At 37.7% G+C, this 21412-nt stretch overlaps 1 protein-coding gene across 2 annotated transcripts in view; it reads right to left on the bottom strand.

The window, feature by feature from the left end:
* The window catches only part of MXI1 (MAX interactor 1, dimerization protein), a 90430-nt gene that overhangs the window by 45392 nt on the left and 23626 nt on the right, over window positions 1-21412 (bottom strand). For both annotated transcript variants that reach the window (XM_056120508.1, XM_056120509.1), the window contains exon 3: window positions 1596-1625. In XM_056120508.1, the coding sequence (XP_055976483.1) occupies window positions 1596-1625 (30 nt within the window). The remainder of the gene's footprint in view (window positions 1-1595; window positions 1626-21412) is intronic.

The following is a 21412-nucleotide window of genomic DNA, read 5'->3' as shown; positions in this document are numbered from 1 at the left end:
AATTCCCATCATTCTTACCTTGGAGGGTCCCAATTTCCTCCAAAATCTTTTCCTCTGATATTCCTTATACCAATCAACTAATTCTTCACACTGTATCCAAAAATTATATTTCTGAAGCAAATCCAACACCATTTGATGGTCCACCTTAAACTGCACCCTGCTGCTCTCAGAAAAAGTCCAAGCTATTCATAACTGATATTATCTGATCTGGTATGCTTTATACCTTTTAACTCAGAGATAGTCTCTTACAGTTTCCCCAATCTTCAACAATCTCTGTAGAGCCTTCCAAGACTCTCTCAAAGGAGGATTATGTGACCCTCCAAATGATCTTTCAGCTCCCTTTTCATACTATACTTGCCACACTATATAGTATTTTAATTAGATATGTCTTTCAGGAAGCTATAAGCTCCTTAAGGACAGGAATATCCTAAATGTTCTTATATTTCCTATATAAAGCATTATGTCTATCTGGCACTGACAGAATTCGATGAAGATTTGTTGAATGAGCAAATAAATAAATTGCAAAAAAATGGCAAGACTTACAATTTGTCATATTATCTACACGACAAAAAGCTAATTTTTTTTTTCTTTTTGGGTCACACTCGGCGATGCACAGGGGTTACTCCTGGCTCATGCACTCAGAAATCACTCCTGGTAGTGCAAGGGGGGACCACATGAGATGCTGGGAATTGAACCTGGGTCAGTCGCGCACAAGGCAAACACCCTACTGGCTGTGCTATCGCTCCACCCCCCAGAAACCTAATTTTTAAAAACTATTTTTTCATTAATCACTGTGAGATAGATCCTTACAAAGCTGTTCATGATTAGGTTTCAGTAATACAGTGTTCCAACGGCCATCCCTCAACTAGTGTACATTCCCCAGCACCAGTGTCCCCCAGTTTCCCTCCCATTAAGCCCCACCCCCAGCATTCCTCTATGACAGGCACTTTTCTTCTCTCCTCCGTCCCTCCCCCTCCTCCGTCCCTCTTTCCCTCCCTTTCTCTAATCCTCCCTCCCTCCATCCTTCTTCCTCTTTTGGGCAATGTGGTTTGCAATACACATACTGAAAGGAAATCTAATTCTAAATCTAATCTCCCCCCATCTAGGCACTGATAACCAAAAAAAGTCTAAGCAAGACAATACTTAAGCTGTGAACTTGTCACAATCTGTTTTCAGAGACAGAAATAAATATGATTTCACCATAAACTAAAATTCAAATGAGCTTTGGGATTGGAGATATAAATTAATGACAGACTGCATTCCGTGCATATGTGAGGCCCCAGGTTCAATTCCTAGTACCACAAAATAAAACAGAATTTAACAAAAAAAAAATCATACAAATTCCCCAATACTCCCTCCACCCAATCCTTGTAGTTAAAAAAAAAAATTCAAATGAACTTAAAAAAATTGTATTTATACACGCATACTATTTACTTCATCTTTTAAAGAACACATATGTATCAAACTCAGAATATATTTTAAATATATATTTAAAGTAATATCATAATTATATGTACTCAATTACTATTTTCACTGGCAAAATGCTGATTTTGCTTTTTAACATAAATAAAAGCTGCACCTCATCACAGACTCACCGATTCTTTTCCAGCTCATTGTGTGTAGACCTAAAAAGGGAGGGGGGGAAAAGAGCATTAGCTATGTTTTGTTGCTAAGTAAAGGTTATATAAAGGGGGAATCAATTTAGTTACTGTTATACCACACATGGTAAATTTACTTAATAATCAGATTTCTATGATCTTACTCAATAACAATCTTTGCTTATCAGGACATTTTATTTAGTTATCATGTTTTCAGGGGCCAGAGAGACACTACAGAAGGCAGGATATTTGCCTTGTACACTGCCAACCCTAGTTCAATCCCTGGCACCCCATATGGTCCCTTGAGTCCTTCCAAAAGTAATCCCTGAGCAAAGAGCCAGAAGAAAGTCCTGAGAACTGCCAGGTGTGGCCCCCAAACAAACAAAAATTAGATATAGTGCTTTTAGTTAACAAATTCTAAATATTGTAAAACAAGTATTTGTTATTTAATACATCAGCATGTGTTCTCTTACCTACTCTAACACTCTACATTTCGCCAATCTGTAACCACATTAAAATTTTTAATTAAGACATAATACATTTTGAAGAATGTTTCATATATGGACTGGAGCAACAGTATAGTGGGTAAAGCGCTGGCCTTGCATGCGGCCAAATCCACGTTCAATCCCCAGCATCCCATATTGTCTCTGCCCTGCCAGGAGTGATCCCTGAGTATAGTCAAAAGTAAATGCTGAGCAAAGCTGGATGTGAGCCCAAAAACAAACAGAAAAGTTTCAATATATTTTTATATCCTTTACATCTGCTGTCTCCACTTACCCACGCATAAGAAAAAAAGTTTTCATCAGAAAACATAGAAGGACAGGAGACAAAAACAGGTTGCTTTACTGTTAAGTAACACAGATAAATTCAAGCCTTTCTGTCTTTTGTGTAAGACATAAACAAGAAAAAGTTAAAAGGGGGGAAAATATACAAACATAAAATATATTAATTAAACCAAGAAGTAATTTTCAGGGGACGGGAAAGATATATTTCAAACTGTTAACAAAGGGGGTCCAGGTTCAGCTGTAGTGCACATAGCTCAAATGTGATTGGCCTGGATTAGACCTCTGGCAGAATAAAAACAAAAGGAAAAAACCCCCACAAAGTCCGTGTTCCACCCCTCCCCCCACCTAGGCACTGGTAACCAAAAAATAAAAAAATTTCCTTTAAAGAAATGTTAACCAGGGTCTTCTTTCAGTGACTTTTGTTTTTGTTTTTGTTTTTTTGCTTTTTGGGTCACACCCAGCAACGCACAGGGGTTCCTCCTGGCTCTGCGCTCAAGAATTACCCCTGGCGGTGCTCAGGGGACCATATTGGATGCTGGGAATTGAACCTGGGTTGGCCGCGTGCAAGGCAAACGCCCTACCCGCTGTGCTATTGCTCCAGCCCCGACTTTGTTTTTTTAAGTCAGTATTTGTTATAATACTTATTGAACAAGCACAGTGTCTGCTACACAGGATGTGCTTAGTGTGCTAAACAGTTAATATACATAGTAGTATTTTTATCTCTAGAGTGACCTGTTTACAAACAAAAATACTGAAACTCAAAGAGGTCAAAAAGACATACTCTTGTACCAAGCATGCTTAAGTACACATTTCTTTGTCTTCATTTCCCCTTTTCCTTCCCTTTGTTGTTGTCCTTAATCATAGTAGCTGACTTGGGAATTGTACTCAACAATGTGGGTCTGTGCTGGGGATCAAACTCAAGACATGTAAGGAAAGGCAGGCTCTCCACGATTGAGCTATATTCTCTGGTATTTGTTTCCTCAGTCTTCAAAATTCTTGTATTAAAATAACAATGATTAAAAACATTATATAGGTTTCAGACATACAGTTATAAATCAACATCTCTATATATCATATTAACCTCATCAGAAAAAGTTTAATCCCATCCTTTACAATACACTTGACATAGAGCTATCCTATTTACCTATCCTCCTTTCCCCACTCCTTTCCTTCCCTTCTGGAGTTAATAATTTGGTTTTTTAGTCTGAAATTTGTTTCATCTTTCATCTACTTTGCTTCTTTATGTACCACATATGAGTGTAACCAAATAACTTACACATATGAGTGTAACTTGTTTCACTAAGCTTAGTACCCTATAGAAACAACCAAGTAGTTGAATAGTGGCCACAGCAATAGTACAGCAGGTAGGGTGCTTGCCTTGCGTGCGGCCATTCTGGAATCAATCCCTAGCACCACATATGGTTTCCCCAATATCTGCCAGGAGTGTTCCGGGAGCAGAGAACCAGGAGAAAGCTCTGAGCACAGCTGAGTGGGCCCAGAAACCAAAAGAAAAAAATAGTTGAATAGCTTGCCATTGTGTATATATAGTGCCCATCTCCTTTATCTAGTCACCTGTTGAATGTTCACTTAGGTTTTTTCCAACTCCTTTTTTTAAATGAAGCAAGATAGGTTATGTTGAATGAAAGTTACTTAGAAAGATGTAAGGGGAGATGAAGAAAGGAAATACACAGGCTTCAAGAAAACAACGGGCTTCTCCCAAGTGAAAAATGCAAGGAAGCAAAGCTACATATAGGCAAGAAAGTTAGGTGCATGTTCAAGCAGGAACACGGGCTTGAAGAGCAAGCCTGTTTCCAACTCTTAATGATCACGAAAACTGTTGTGATAAACAAAAGGGCGCAGAAATCTCTTTGATTAGTATTTTTGATAGTCATAGGGTAAATATATGGAAGTGGGATAACTAGATAATACAGAACTTACTTCCTTCAAGCCACATTCAACTGTGCTTAGTGCTTACTCCTGACTCTGTGTTCAGTCCTGGCAGTTGTTGAGGAAACATATATAGAGCTGGGGATCAAACTCTGGTCTTTTATCAACAAGATAAACAACTTAGCCACTGTACTCTCTCTCGAGCCCATCTGAGTTCTTTGAGGACTCTCCATACTATTTTCCATAATAGCTACACCAATTTCCAACCCCATTAATGGTATACAATGGTTCCTTTCTCTCCACATCCTTTCTATAACACTTGTTTTTCTTTTGAATAACAGTCACAGGTGTGAGATGATGTCTCAACAATTCATTCTGTTTGCATTTCTGTAATAATGAGTCAATGAACATGTTTCCACGTCTGTATGTTTTGTTTGAATGTCTACTGAGATGTATCTTTGGAGAAGTATCTATCAAATATGCTCATTTTAAAAATCAGGTTGTGAGGTTGGAGAGATAGGACAGTGGGTAGGACAATTGTCTTGGATTTGATCCCGGGCACCCACATGTCCCTGAACACCACCAGGTGTGATTCCTGAGCACAGAGCTAGGAGTAACCCCTAAGCATCACTGAGTGTGGCCCAAAAGCCAAAAACAAAAATCAGGAATTTAGTCGTTTCATTATTGCTGAGTTATTTACATATTTAAAATTTCTTAAATTAAGGTTCTGTGATTAATTACGGGCTAGAGCGATAGCACAGCGGTAGGGCGTTTGCCTTGCAAGCAGCCGACTTGGCTGACCCGAGTTCGATTCCTCCGCCCCTCTCAGAGAGCCCGGCAAGCTACCGAGAGTATCTCACCCGCACAGCAAAGTCTGGCAAGCTCCCCGTGACGTATTCGATATGCCAAACACAGTAACAAGTGTCACAATGGAGACGTTACTGGGCCCGCTAGCACAAATGGATGAACAACGGGAGGACCATGACCATGATTAATGACGGTTCCTTGTTAAGATTTTCTCATGTAAATAACTCCTCATTACTCTTTATGCATTTTAAATAGTAATCCCTTGTTGGGGGCTGGAGCGATAGCACAGCAAGTAGGGTGTTTGCCTTTGCACGTGGCCAACCCAGGGTTCGATTTCTCCATCCTTCTCGGAGAGCCCTGCAAGCTACCGAGAGTATCTCGCCAACATGGCAGAGCCTGGCAAGCTCCCTGTGGCATATTCGATATGCCAAAAACAGTAACAAGTCTCACAATGGAGACATTACTGGTGCCTGCTCGAGCAAATCGATGAACAACAGGAGGACAGTGATACAGTGACATGATCCTTGTTGGGTGTATGATTTGTAATTATCTTCTCCCATTTGGGGGGGGAGAGGGAGGGCACAGGGCTGGGGAGGGAGGCCACACCTGGCAGTGCTCGGAGATTACTCCTGGCTCTGCACTAAAAAATCAGTTAGTGGAGCTCAGGGGATCTTATGGGGCGGTTTGGATGAAACCCAGGTGCAAGGAAGTGGCTTGTCCGCTGTACTATCCCTTTGTCCCTAGAATACCTTTTAATGAATTTCTTTTTATACTTACAAATTTAAAAGAATGTAATGTTTAAGTTTGATGTGGTGCGACTTAATTTCTTTTTTGCCTTCTCCTTTAAGTCAAATCCCCTAAAATATCTGCTGATAAAAAGCATATTACCTATCTTTTCTTCTATGTTTGTTATGGTTACAGATAGTAAAGCCTTAAAACCATTAGAATTAATCTTTGTGTAGGTCTTAGTTTTATTTTTTTTTACTACTTATAGTAGTCATTCTTTTGCATGTGGTTGTCCAGTTTTCTCAACATGTCACTGTCACTGTCCTCCCGTTGTTCATCGATTTGCTCAAGAGGGCCCAGTAACTTCTCCATTGTGAGACTTGTTGTTATTGTGTTTGGCATATCGAATATGTCACGGGGAGCTTGCCAGGCTTTGCTGTGCAGGCGAGGTACTCTTGATAGCTTGCCAGGCTCTCTGAGAAGGGTGAAGGAATCGAACCTGGGTCGGCCATGTGGGCCGCATGCAAGGCAAATGTCCCAACATGATTTATTGAAAAGTTTTTCATTGCTCTGTTTTATATTCTTAGCTCCTTCATCACAAATAAGTTGTCCAATATACCTGTCATTTTATTTCTGAGTCCTCAATTCTGTCCCATTGATATGTGTATCTGTTTTAGTTTAATTCATGGCTTTGATTACTACTACTCTGTAGTTAAGCATAGTTTCTCCATTTTTTTCCTTAGGATTTCTTTTGACTATTCGGGGTATTTTGAAGTTCCAAATAAATTTTGCTTATTTCTTATTCTGTTTCTACTATCATTAGGATCTTGATGGGCTTTTGTCCAATTTTTTTCTGATTTGAATTGGTTTTGGTTTGTGGCCCATATCTGGCAATGCTCAGGGCCACTCCAGGTTTGCTGCTTGAGTCACTCTTAGTGGGGAACTGTGGCACTTCGGCAGGGCTTCCCACATGTAATATGTGCAAACTAGCCCTAGGAGGCAAACGAGTCATTTGAGCTACCTCCTTTGTCTGCCATTGGGATTCTGGTAGCGAGTGCGCTGAATCACTATACTGCTTTCAGTAAGATAGCCATTTTAATTCTCCCACTCAGTAAGCAAGGAGTATCTATATCTCTATGTGTCTTTTTCTATTTCTTTCATTAATGTCTTAAAGTTTTCAGTGTACAGTCCTCTCACCTCCTTTATTTAATTTAGTCCACGGTGTTTCTTTTTGATACAACTGTAAATGAGATTTCTGCTAGTTGGTTACCTTCACGGAGAAATGCAAAGATTTCTGTCTATTAACTTTTAACCTTTCACTTTACTGTATTGGTTTTCCCTCTCTCCTTTTGTTTAGTTTCTAGTTTCATGTCATTGTGATCCAAATAGATGCTTGGTAGTATTTCATTTCCATAATTTTATCGAGACTTGATTTATGTTCTAACATATAATTTATCCCTGAGAGTCCCATGTATACTTGAGAAAAATGTGTATTCTTGTTGATTTGGGGTGAAATGCTCCATAAACATCTATTATAAATATCTATTAAGTTCAACTCACCTAATTTATCATTTAAGGCCTGTGTTTCCTTGGTGATTTTCTGTCTGTATGACCTGCCCTATGCTATTAAATTCCTGGCTTTTATTATGTTATCCTAGCACTGCATGGCCCCCTGAGCATCACCAGTGGGGGTAACCCTGATAGCTCTAGAGCACTGCTGGGCCTGAGCAGCACCACACAGTCAGGTCTGAGCAGTAACAACCTAGTTAGTCAAGTTGTCCTGGGTCTCTGAGCATTGTTTGGGAGAGCCAAAAAAAAAGGAAGAAAAAGTTTCTCTTTTGCTGGTGTTTGAATGAATGCCAAACATTTATTTCATTGGAGAAAGTAAATTAGAAAGTAAGTACATAATATTTGAGATTATTTAAAGCAAAAATATTGCTCACACCAGAATGGAAAATTTGATTCCCACCTCCTTTTAATGGGTAATTTTTGGTTTAATCTTTAACTGGAAAAAGAAATAGAACAAGAAAACCAAAAACAATCATAGAATTGTAAAAGAAAACAATCTAGTTTTAGAGAAGCTATTTTTCTGGGGTTTGTTTCTGTTTGGGGGTTATATCCAGCTGTGGTGAGGGCTAACTCCTGGTTCTTTGTGGATATACTTAAGCTAACCAGTGTGATGATCCTATGTATTGTCATAAATGCAAAAGATAATATTAGCCAAAGATAACCAACTACTGAATTCCAATATTATACTAATTTATTATCAAAGGCAGCACCAAAAGAATATAACTTTATTTACTGCTGGGAATAAAATTAGAACAACAGGTCCTACCCTCTTAAACATTTTAAAAATATCTTCCTTTAAAAATTATTTTCTTTAGATATTAATAAGTAATAACATTAATAGCCAGAATTATTAAACTTTTTCTCCAAACCAGGAAGCATATGCCAAATCTAAGAAGAACACCAGCAAAATTTAACAAGATTTTCAAACATCAAGAAGCACAAACAACTAAAACTAGCCTTCCCTTTTCTTCCCCTCACACCTGCTCGTGCTAAGAGGCTACTCAACTTAGTGATCAGGGAACCACTCCTGGTAATGTTTAAAGGCTTATATAATGCTGAGACTTGAACCCCAGGCCTCCCCTCAAATAAAACATGTTATCTCCCTGGGCCATATATGTATTCTTCCTTACCGTGCTGTTATGTTCCTCTATTCCTCCTCTATTAAAAAAAAAAAAAGACATCCCAGTAGTGTTTACTTCTTCTCTGTCCCTACCCCCGTCCCCCATCCCTGCTCCCTTGGTCTGTAATAGCAAGTTAGTACAGAATATTTCCCATGTTCAAGACTGTCTCAAGCCGCAGGAAGCCTCCAGCAGGTAAATAAAAATATGTGAAGGAGTAATTATAACTAAAGAAAAAAATATATATGAAACACATCAATATAAAGTGATGAGGGAATTTAAAGGAGTTTACTCCTTTAGCTTACTAATTTTACTTCCAAATGGTACTACCAACAAAAGCTTGAGAAAAAAGTAGTATCTGCTCTAGAACGTAAATGATGAGTACATTAAATACTAGTAGAAACTGATCCTAGTAGAGGAAGGGCATTGCAAGTGGAAAGGATGACTTAATCAAATAAGCTTAGGAGTTGTGAAGTCCAAAGAACAACATAATGATGAAAAAGGAAACTGAAATAAAAACTAGATAACTTTGACCAATTAGTCAGCTGTGAAGACAGTACAAGGTGTAGGGTGTGGCACATTCAGAAAAAAAGTAACTTCTGCTTCTCTGAGTCTATGAGTACAGCCAAGCCCTTCAAATAATGTGTCATTTGATATTCAATGAGATCTTCTGAATACTGAATAAGATATTCAATGAGATCTTCTGAATACTCCATGTGGTTAGCCCATTTACTTCTTCAAATAAAATATACCTCTGAGAGCATACACAAATCATCTTCTTTCAGATACCTCTAATCTAAATGCTTAAAAATTTCCAAGGAAGAATAGAAAGTCATTTCTGTCATTTTATCACTGAATCATAGGTAACCCTTTTCACAAGTAATATCTCTTATGAGACTTCCTATTTGAACATGAATTTTTTTTATTGATAATACAGTTCTACTATGTAAACTTTTAATTCTTTAGAATATAGTTTGTCAGTAGTTAATAAAACAAACAAAACATTGTTTTAAGTAAAATAAAATATTAAATCCCCCATTCCCAAATTAATTTTCTCTTTTAGCAAAAGATCTCTTTAATTTATAGGCCATCTCTCACTTTGGTTAACATTTTCATTCAACTACCTCCTAATCTTAAAATGCTGAAAGTTGTCTTCTATATAATGAGCAGAACACATGCTATGAAGCTAAATTACTATCTTCTAAATGTGTTGAAAGACTATATTGCTGTGGCTGGAGTGACAGTACAGTGTAGGTCACTTGCCTTGAGCACAGCCAACCCAGGTTTGATTCCCTGCATCCTGTATGGTCCCCTAAGCACTGCAGCAATGTAGCACTATCCTCGTGTTGTTCATCGATTTGCTCAAGCGGGCACCAGAGAGAGGGTGGAGGAATCGAACCCAGGTCATCCATGTGCAAGGCAAACCCCTACCTGCTATGCTATCACGGCAGTCCCTACGCACTGCCCTCCCATTGTACATCGATTTGCTCGAGCAGGCCCAGAAACGTCTCCATTGTGAGACTTGTTACTGCATTTGGCATATTGAATACATCACGGGTAGCTTGCCAGGCTTTGCCATGCGGGCGAGATACTCTCGGTGGCTTGCCAGCCTCTCCGAGAGGGGCAGACGAATCAAACCTGGATTGGCCAGGCCGGCTGCGCACAAGGCAAATGCCCGACTGTTGTGCTATGGCTCCAGCCCACCAGGAGTAATTCAGAGTGCAGAGCCAGGATTAAGACCTGAGCATCACTGCAGGATATGGCCCAAAAACAAACAAAAAAGATTACACTAGTTAGACACATACTGAAAGAGTAAGAAAAACAGAAAAGTTTTGTTATATTAAAACAGGGATTTTCAAAGTATACAGCTGAGGAGGCTGAAAAAGAAAAATCTACTGGAATTAGTGAGACTAAAAACTTTCTACTCTTATTCTTTTAAAATTTTATTTCACATTTATAATAGTAGTACAGTAATACATGTATGTCATTACAAATACATACGTATATATATCTAAGACATAGAATTTTGATATAGAATTTTTGATACACCCACTTCATCCCACCAAAAGGTAATTCTGTACATTTGTCTCTATCAAAGGTACTTTTATTTTATTTTTATTACTATTATTTTTGCAATGCTGGGGATTGAATCTAGAGCCTCACACATGCAAGGCAGGGACTCTACAATGGAACAACATCCCTGCTCTAACGGTTCATATTTTAAAAAATCATTGAAGACAAATATGAATAGTGCGGACTTTAGAAAAACTGCTTCAAACAAACAGTGTTTCCAACACCTAAAAGAAGAAAGAATAAAAGGGAATGCCCTGTGCTGAGGCGGGGTGGGGTGGTGGGGAATGGGGTGGTGGTGGTGGGAGGGATGCTGGGAACATTGGTGGGGGAGGATGGGCACTGGTGGAGGGAAGGGTAAAAGATAATTGTATGACTGTAATGCAAACAGTAAAGTTCATAACTTTGTAACTGTACCCCATGGTGATTCACTAATTAAAAAAAAACAGTGTTTCTTTAATAAGGACAAAAGCATAAGTACAACAAAGAGGCTACACAAAAAACAAGTTTCTTAGAAAGATGCACAACAATACCTACAATCTGTATTTTTTCCCTTAAAACTTAGAAAAGTTATACGCTTTAGAATTTCTACTCACAGGCATACACCAAATTAATATATGTATAACTGCTCATCAACAAAAAAAACCTACACAATAGTTATCTTTTTTAAAACTAGCCAAAAACTGGAAACAACTCAAATACCCATCAATAGTAGACTGAATGAATTATAAAAGTCATACAATGTAACATTATTGAGCAATGAGAATGAGCTATTTTACAAAATTGTGGATGAATTTTCACAATTTCAGTATACCATTTTGAGGAAAAAGTAAGATACACAGTAATATATACCATATATACCCATTCATATATAAAGCACAAAACTGGCAAAACTTATTTATATTAACAAAACTCAGAAAAGTGATTTTTTTCAGTGAGGTGACATGTGAATGAAAACAACGAAAAGAAGGACATCAAAGAAGACAGTATTTTATCTTTTGTGAAAACCCCCAAATGGCATACTTAGGTTTTATACGTTTCTGGATGAAAATTTTCAATACAAAGAAGTTTTTAAAGAAATACATATGAGGAGCTGGAGCAATAGCACAGTGGGTAGGGTGTTTGCCTTGCACGCAGCTGACCTGGATTCGATTCCTAGCATCCCATGTGGTCCCCTGAGCATCGCCAGGAGTAATTCCTGAGTGCAAAACCGGGAGTAACCCCTGTGCATCACCGGCTGTGACCCAAAAAGCAAAAAAAAAAAAAAAATGAAAAAAGAAATACACATAAATACACATGAGCTGAATTTAGTAAAAGTTAGCCCTTGGGGTCAGATAAATAGCTTAACAAGCAGGTCCGAAAAAATAGTATGCAGATTCCGGGTTCAAGACCTGGGGTCCCATATAATGCATATAAGCACTGCCAGGAATAATTCCTGAGAGCAGAGCCAGGAGTAACCACTGAGCAACACTAGGTGTGACCCAAAAATAAAAGAAAACAAAAATAGCTTACCAGGCTACAGTGCATGCTTTGCATGCAGAAGGCCTGGGTTTTGATCTGTAAGTACTACATGGTTAATCCTTCATATACCTCTAGAAAAAGCCTCTGAGCACTATTAGGTGTGGCCAAAAAAAATTTTTTTTTAGAAGAAACAATTTATTTTTTAAAAAATGGGGGGAAGACTTTTGGTTTTGAATAAGGACACAGTTGTGTTACAGCAAAAAAAAATTTTTAAGGCAGTTTTTATTTCCAACATATCAAACACAGTAATTTAAGGGAGGGGTTCTCGAGGCATTTTACTCCTGGCTCTTTTCTCAGGGGTGGCTCCTGTTGATGCTCCAAGAATTATATGGGATCGAACCAGTGTTGACTGACTTTAAGACAAGCATCTCAACCCCTGTACTATCTCTCTGGCCCTAACTTACTAAGTTTCTTGACAAAATTTTTGGCACACTATAAAAATATCCTTAAGATTGTTAAATTACATACTTAGCAGAGTATAATTTCAACAAGCTTATAAACACTAAAACTCATACAGAGTAAGTTCTTAATGCACATTGAAAATAAGCTAAAACTCTGTAAGATAACTAGAAAAAGTATAATGTTTGGGAGATAAACCACAGGTCAATGAAGAAATTTCAGAAATATAAAACATTATGAAGTGAATAATTGGGCTGGAGCGACAGCACAGCGGATAGAGCGTTTGCCTTGCACGCGGCTGACCTGGGTTCAATTCCCAGCATCCCATATGGTTCCCTGAGCACCGCCAGGAGTAATTCCTGAGTGCAGAGCCAGGAGTAAACCCTGTGCATTGCCGGGTGTGACCCAAAAAGCAAAAAAAAAAAAAAAAAAAAAGAAATTTCAGAAATATAAAACATTATGAAGTGAATAATTGGGCTGGAGTTTGCCTTGCAGGCGACCAACAAGGCCGACCGGAGTTCGATTCCTCCGTCCCTCTCGGAGAGCCCAGCAAGCTACTGAGAGTGTCTCGCCCGCACGCCAAAGCCTGGCAAGCTATCCGTGACATATTCAATATGCCAAACACAGTAACAATTGTCACAATGGAGACGTTACTGGGCCCACTCAAGCAAATCGATGAACGAGAGGACAGTGACAGTGAAGTGAATAATGCAACACATAAAATTTTATTAAATTTGGCTAAAAGCAGTGTTTCCAGAGAAATGTTTACATTTTTCTTTTAGGAAAAAAAAAAAGCCCAGAAGTCAAATATATGACTCTCTGCCTTCTTTAAGAAGCCATTTATTTATTATTTAACCCAGCGATGCACACGGTTTACTCCTGGCTCATGCACTCAGGAATTACTTCTGGTGGTGCTCAAGGGACCATATGGGAATGGAATCTGGGTTGGCCGCATGCAAGGCAAATACCCTACCTGCTATGCTATAGCTCCAGCCCCAGAAGCCATTTATTTTTAATTTTAAATTTTTTGTTTGTTTTTGCACCACACCCAGTGGTACTCAAGGCTTGTTTCTGGTTCTCATTCAAGAATTACTCCTGGCAAGGCTCAAAGGACCATAAAGGGTGCTGGAGATTGAACCTGGGTAGTTCATGTGCAAAGTAAGCACCCTATCCACTGTACTATCACTCTGGCCTCTTAAAAATAATATGGATGAACAATGGGAGGACAGTGCTACTAATAAAGTGCATAATTTGCAAAGATAATTCCTGAGGCCAGAGAGATAGTACAGAGGGTACAGTATTTGTCATGCATGCAGCTCACCCCATATTGTTTCCTGGTATCCTATGTGAACCTCTGAGTGATCCCTGAGCACTGGTACTCCATATTGGTAGGTTTTACATCCACAGGTTCAACCAAATTAAGTGCTTTGTAGCTAAGTCTACAATGGCTATGTATGTTGGCTGCGTGCAAGGCAAACGCCCTACCCACTGTGCTATCGCTCCAGCCCTAAAGGCCCTCCCGTTGATCATCGATTTGCTATGTATGTAACGAAAAAAAAAAAAATTCTTGCCATTATCGTTTAAACATACAGTACAGCAATTATACAGCATTTACATTGGGTAGCATATAATCTAGAGATGATTTATGGTATTTATAGGAGAATATGAAAATATGCCATTTTCCACAAGGAACTTGATTTTGGCATCCACAGGGTTCCTGGAACCAATTCATAACAGATACTAAACATATTCATTCTCTCACCTAAGCAGTGAAACAACCACATCTTAGGTGAGAAAACAATATTGAAAACAACAGAATTATAAAGATTAAAATTATTTTTCTTAGTATAGGTTCAAAAGTTAAACCAGGACTTCTAAGAAAACAGCCTGACCAATTAATTATTAGTAACATTCCACTATAGAGCAATATTTTAAAAACCTTTAAAAATAGGATAAGTATCAATGATTTCCTAAATCACTTGACTTCCAAATTGTAAGTCAATATTTTAGAAAAGAAGCATAAAATAAACATGCTGTAGATACTTGCTGGGGGAAAAAAATGAATGGTGCCATAGTAGCACTACCCATAAGTAACTAAAGTTCATGTTTTGGAAGTTGATCACTTCTTTTTCCTAAGGAAAGTATACCACATGGAAAAGCGATTCGAGACAACTGAAAAATAACACAATCTCCCTGTTCTGAGGGCTAATTTCTTTCACTAACCATTCTTCATCTCTTATTGGTTTATTTGAAATTTTAAAGAAATCATTGCTTAATGTTCATTCATTCCACCTTTAATTCTTTTTGGCTTTTGTCACCCATTTAAAACTCTCCGTTAACTTACTGCAATAAACAACAGCAATCTTTAAAAAAAAAAAAACTTAACATTTACATTCTATAAAGTTCACCCATTTTACACAGTTAATGATTCTCAGTCAAGTCAGGCAGTTGTATAACCTTTACCACAATCTAGTTTTAGAACAATTCTATCACAACATCACGGAAGAAAGCTCCAACATATGCAGTTCCAATCAGTTCTCATTCCCACCCCTAGATGGGTTTCCCATCTCTGTAGTGCTGCCTTTTTTGTTTTTTTCTGGGCCACACCCAATAGTTCTCAGGACCACCTACTTCTGGAATCATTCTGGGAGGGATCGGGGGACCATATGGGTCCCCCGATAAACCCAAGTTGGTCACATGCAAGGGAAGTGCCTTACCAATGTGCTCCATCTCTGGCCCCCCTTTTAAGATAAATTTTATATGATATCATTACTAAACTTGCATTCTTATGTATTTGACTGCTTACATCCTATTCTGTGCTCAATCCATTTTGTTGCACATATGAATAGCATTTCTTTTTTATGTTAGGTAGTACTCTATTGTTTGAATATATTGTTTTATTTATACATTCATTAGCTGATGAACATTTTTGTTGCTTTCAGTTTTGAGTAACTAAGAATAACTGTGACATTCAAGTCTTTTGGGTAGACATGTAGAAAACAGATCTTGATCTGGGGCTGGAGTGATAGCACAGCGGGTAGGGCATTGGCAGGGCGTTTGTCTTGCACATGGCTGACCCAGGTTCGATTCCCAGCATCCCATATGGCCCCCTGAGCACCGCCAGGAGTAATTCCTGAGTGCAGAGCCAGAAGTAACCCCTGTGCATCTCCAGGTGTGACCCAAAAAGGAAAAAAAAAAAAGAAAAAAAAAGATCTTGTTCTTACTGGGTAGAATCTCACACTTTTTATACTTTTCCATTATCATCCAAGTTACTTATTTCTTTAAATAGCCATGTCAAATATAGTACTTATGATCAAGTCCATAAAATATTAGATGTGGAACTGCTGGTAAGCCTCTAATAATCATTCCATAAGGGAAAAATGAGATTCATATGCTTTTTTACAATTATCCCCAACACCTGATAGCACAGTGGGTAGAGCATTTGCTTTGCACACGGCCGACCCGGCCGACCCTGGTTCGATTCCTCTGCCCCTCTTGGAGAGCCTGCCAAGCGACTGAGAGTATCTCGCCCACATAGCAAAGCCTGGCAAGCTTCCCGTGACGTATTCAATATGCCAAACACAGTAACAAGTGTCACAATGGAAGTTACTGGGCCAGCTCGAGCAAACTGATGAACAGGAGGACAGTGACAGTGACAGTGATCCCCAACACCACTTTTGTGAGATGGAAGATTATTATCTAGCAGTATTCAAGGGACTTACTATGTTATTTTCAGAAATGTAAACTACTCTACAAAGGACAACTTGGCAATACATTGAAATATTACTTATATCAAATAACTTAATTTAATTTTTCTCTTATTTTTGTTTAGGGTGCCACACTCAGAGTCTATTCCCAGGTCAGTGCTGTCGGTGCTGGTAAAATATGCAGTGAAGGGGATGGAACCTGAGTCTTCCACATGCAAAGCATGCACTCCAATCTGCCCTCAAATTATTTTTGAAGCCAGGCCTAAAGAATTAAATTTTAAATTCTGAGACACACTGTCTCTTACCATCAAAGACTAAAGAAACCTATTCTAACAGATTGATGATAATTACTCAACATAGGAGTTTTTGTGGAAAATTGTATTGTTATTCATATAGAAGATAGCACTGTCCTCCCATTCGTCAATTTGCTTAAGCGGGCCCAGTAACGTCTCCACTGTGAGAATTGTTACTGTGTATGGCATATTGAATATGTCACGGGGAGCTTGCCAGGCTTTGCCGTGCAGGTGAAGATACTTTCAGTACCTTGCCGGGCTCTTCGAGGGGGTGGAGGAATTGAACCCCGGTCAGCCAAGTCGGCCACTTGCAAGGCAAACGCCCTACCGCTGTGCTATCACTCCAGCCCATATAGAAGATAAGTATACAAAAATACATTTAACACATTAAATGGCATATTCTAATACTAAGATAATTTACTACATTTTATTTTGCCCTCTAGTCCATTATTTACAATTCAGGAGTGATAGTAGCATCAGGTGCAGTAGAAAAAGTGCTATTTGTTTGCTTAAAGAAGGTAGATCTCCATAGGAGGGCTGAATGATTTTTTTTTTCCTGAAAAGGGGAAGTAAGCCAAAAAGTTTGGATTTGAGAACCTCTGATCTAGTCTCTTATTTCAGAAAAAGAAAGGCTCTTTCCAGTTTTTCAAAGAGAACCCTAAATTATCCCTGTTAAATTAACCAAACTAAGAATAAAGGAAAATCTCTGGTGGCAGGTGAGGTATATAGGAACATCTTCCAGAAACTATAATATTAATACTTTTGTAAATCCTAATGCCTGAACAAGAAAGGAAAATAAGTTACTTTATCAAAATACATGACTGATGAAAGACAAAAATATTTTCCTCTATAATTAAAAAATACCTATTTCAAAGGTATCATTGTAAATGGTGTTTACATAATGGTTTTTCAAAACTATAAAGTGTTTCTTGTAATAAACAATGGAAAAAATAAATAAACCATAAGAGATCCTCTTATCATTATTAAATATCATAAAGCTAAATAAAAAGAAAATTGATAGTATTTCCCAAGAAATATATACAAGTGACATTAATAACAAAATTATCTGTAAACAAGTATATTCTAAGAAATTACTTAGGTGAAACATAAGAAATTTCACTATAATACCAAACTATGGAATACCTGCCTTTCTTAAAATGCAGGTACTAATAAATGAACAAGCATATACTGTGAATCTGTAACATTTTTACAATAACCAATTATAATCTTTTTCTATAAACAAATACTTTCTGTACTATCATTTTTCATACAAAAATGTTCCTTCTTATATTTTATTAATTTTCCTGGGGAGACACAATTAGTGCTCATAACTTACTCCTGGCTCTGGGCTCAGGGATCACTCCTGGAGTGCTCAGGGGACAATATGTAGTGCCAGAGTTCAAACCTAGATTGGCTGCATGCAAGGTAAGTGCTGTACTGTCTCTCTGGCCCAAATTTACTTACCATTTCATTATATACTAAAATCTTTCCAAGTACGCCCTAAGCTCCTATATTGTAGGGATGCATCTATATCAGCAATTCCATGTTCACATTTTAAGTTCAATAAATTTGGTTACTAATTACCTTAAAGAGAACAGTTTCGCTGCTGGTGAGAAAAGCAGCAAATTGCAAAAACTGCAAAAGAAAGCTAGTAGGAAGGCATTAAAGCAGCAGGTGCAGGCCACATTTCAGGCATTTGGCAGAGCAGAAAGTAGATCGCTAACACATAATTTTCAGGTTATAGTCACTGAGATTTAGTTTTAAAGTAAATTATTACTGAGAACTGTTTGTTGATCCCAGAGAAACAAATCCCAGGAATTTGTTTCAGCTCCTAGTTCTGTCTGTGGAATTTACTTTGCAAGCCAATCCAATTTCCTCACAAAAAATAATAATAGAAAAAATAATTTCACTTTATATCACAGAATTATTCATAAATTCAAATAAGATAGTGTACATTAAAGGACCTTATATACATTGTACCCTAAATTCTAGGTTTTATTATTATATGTAGAAGATGGATTCTACCTTTCGACCAGTAATTCAAATTCTCATGTATATCCTAAAGATTTAGGAGGACAAAGGCAAAAGTATTTCACAAGATGTTCATAGTATCCCTACCTACTGGTGGGGGGAAACTAAAAATAACCTACATGTCACCTCAGTAAGTTACTGAACACACATTAAACAGGATGCTTAGTAATTAAAAATTATTTAACAGGGGCCAGAGTGATAGTATAAGGAGTAGGGACCTTGCCCTGCATATAGACCACCTGGGTTCAATCCCTAGCATTCCACTAGGTCTTTGGAGCTGCCAGGAGTAACCCCGGAGCACAGCCAGGTGTGACCCCCAAACAAAATCAAAACATACAAAGAATTAATAGATGTGTTAAGTGTATATACACATGAAAACAAATTCAGGATAAGTAAAAACAAGATTGTAAAAGTTACACTCCAATATGTCTTCCTTCACTTATCATATTTGTTTGTTGATATTTATTTTGAGGCCACCTGTGGTGTGTCTCAGGGACTACTTCCAGCACTGTGGTCAAATACCCTTATTAAGTCCAAGGGGACTACTAGGGATCAAACCCAAGGCTTCCATATGCAAAGCACAGGCTCTATACTTGGTTATCTCTTCATCCCGCTCACATCTGATCAGGTCCTCTTTTATATGCCCTCATAGGATTCTCTATTTTTCATGTATTGTTTATCACAATTAAAATATATTTAAATGTTTTCTTAATAATATACATCCCTCCCTGGATGGTAAGAAAGGTCTCACACACACACACACACACACACACACACACACACAAAAAAAAAAAAGACTGACAGTATTTTAAACTGTAGAAAGCCAAAATGGAAAAAGGAACCTAATGAAAAAATATACACACTTAAATTATCAAGCACTACTGAGCAAAAGTAAGATTTGGCACTAAATTCTATCAAAACATATCATCTTTAATTAGATTAATATGTGAAATGTTTTCACTAATGAAATGACAGTAAATTGTGCTATATCTAAAAGGAGACAATTCAATTGTTTGTAAGGGGAAATCTAGGAAAGAAAGCAGTTAATGGTCCTGTTGGTTAGAATATATACATTGCTTAAAATCCAACTTGAGACTAATCTTAACCATACTTATAGCCATAAGGCATGGGCAAATTATTTACTATCTCTAGAAATATGTATTTTAATCATAAAATGGGTTTTCATATTGTACCTTCATAAAGGAGAGAGCAATAACTGATGAAAATTTAAATCCCCTCTTAGACCTCATCTATCCAATTTTCTGGTAAAAGGTTTCTTAAATCAGAACAGAAGAGTTGTCCTGGTGGCTTACAAGGCATCATCTTGGAAGTCTCTTCAAATGATGCTTCCATAGATTAATACATCTTCAAGAAACCTAACAACAGCAAGCTTGTTTATTTTGAGGCCACATGTGGTGTGTCTCAGGGACTACTTCCAGCACCGTGGTCAAAGGAACTGGACGTAGTTTTAATTAAATATTAACATAAACCCAGAGTTTTTTTAGGGAATGGTATGAAAAAATTCTTGATCTTAGGGGCTGGAGCGATAGTACAGTGGGGAGGGCGTTTGCCTTGCTCATGGCCGACCAGGGTTCAATCCCCGGCATCTCATATGGTCCCCCAAGCACTGTGAGGGGTAATTCCTGAGTGCAGAGCCAGGAGTAACCCCTGAGCATCGCTGGGGTGTGACCCAAAAAGCAAAAAAAAAGAAAAGAAAAATTCTTGATTTTAGTGGAAAATAGAACATCATAGCACACATCACACATCTGGTAAACTACGTAAGAAAAATACTAACATTGTTTGAAGTTTTGTTTGTTTTGAAAGCCACACACAGAAATGCTCAGGACTTACCCTGGCTCTGAGCTCAGGAGGTTATATGGGATGGCAAGAATCAAACCTGGGTTAGCCACGTGCAATGCAAACATCCTACCTGCTGTATTATATCACTCTAGACCCTCAACATTATATCTCAAGATGCTACTATCTCAGAAAAATTAATGTCATGATATATAAAATTAATGTTAAAGATGAGTAACAGGAATAATAAATTCTACATCAGTTTTTAATAAGAATATAAGATATGTATATATATGTATGTGTGTGTATACTTTCAAATTCATCCATTTTCTTATTTCAGACAACAGAAAATTTTTACAAGCCTTTCTTCCTGTATTATGTACTCAGCATATAAATTTTTTATCAAATTTAATAAAAGGAATAACGTTAACAGGGAGAGTAAAGAATCTTAATCAAATGAAATAACAACACTATTTCTCAAGCACCCCAGCATTAGATTTTTGGCTCCCCCACTTTATAGAGCAGATATTTTAAATAAAATTTAGGATAAATAATTTCTAGTGTTTTATTTTCACATAGCAGTTTTCACACATAAAGGCCCAAGCCTAAATCCCACACATGGGTAGAGTTTAATATATCCAAAATTTATTTTTCTCTCTCTCCCCTTTTTATTTTATACCCTTATACTCACATGAGCAATTCCTTTCTTAGTCTTAGGTGGTCCAATGTATAATGGCTATTTTCTCTTGTATGGTATGAACATAATATGGTGCACTTGTAATTTTACAAATTTTCTAAAGTGCTGTACTAAAATATAGTAATTAGCATTGGGATTTACATACAATTGTAGAAACCTAACAGAAACACCAGCATTAAAGAAAAACATTTAGTAAAAACCCAAGCTGAGCAAGTGTAAGTCAATAAATGACCTGTTAAAAACTGACACAACTTAAAAATACATGGCTTATTATGTCCCTGTAGTCCTCCCACTCCTGTAATAACACCACCTCTGCATTGATGAAAAAGTATCCAAATAACTAATAAAGCAACTTATCTCTAGAATTATCAACTGGGGCTGGAGTGATAGCACAGCAGGTAGGGCGT

This window comes from Sorex fumeus, unplaced genomic scaffold (genome assembly GCF_029834395.1).
Source record: "Sorex fumeus unplaced genomic scaffold, SorFum_2.1 ptg000043l, whole genome shotgun sequence".
NCBI lineage: Eukaryota > Metazoa > Chordata > Mammalia > Eulipotyphla > Soricidae > Sorex > Sorex fumeus.
This window is presented reverse-complemented; position numbering and strand designations above follow the sequence as displayed.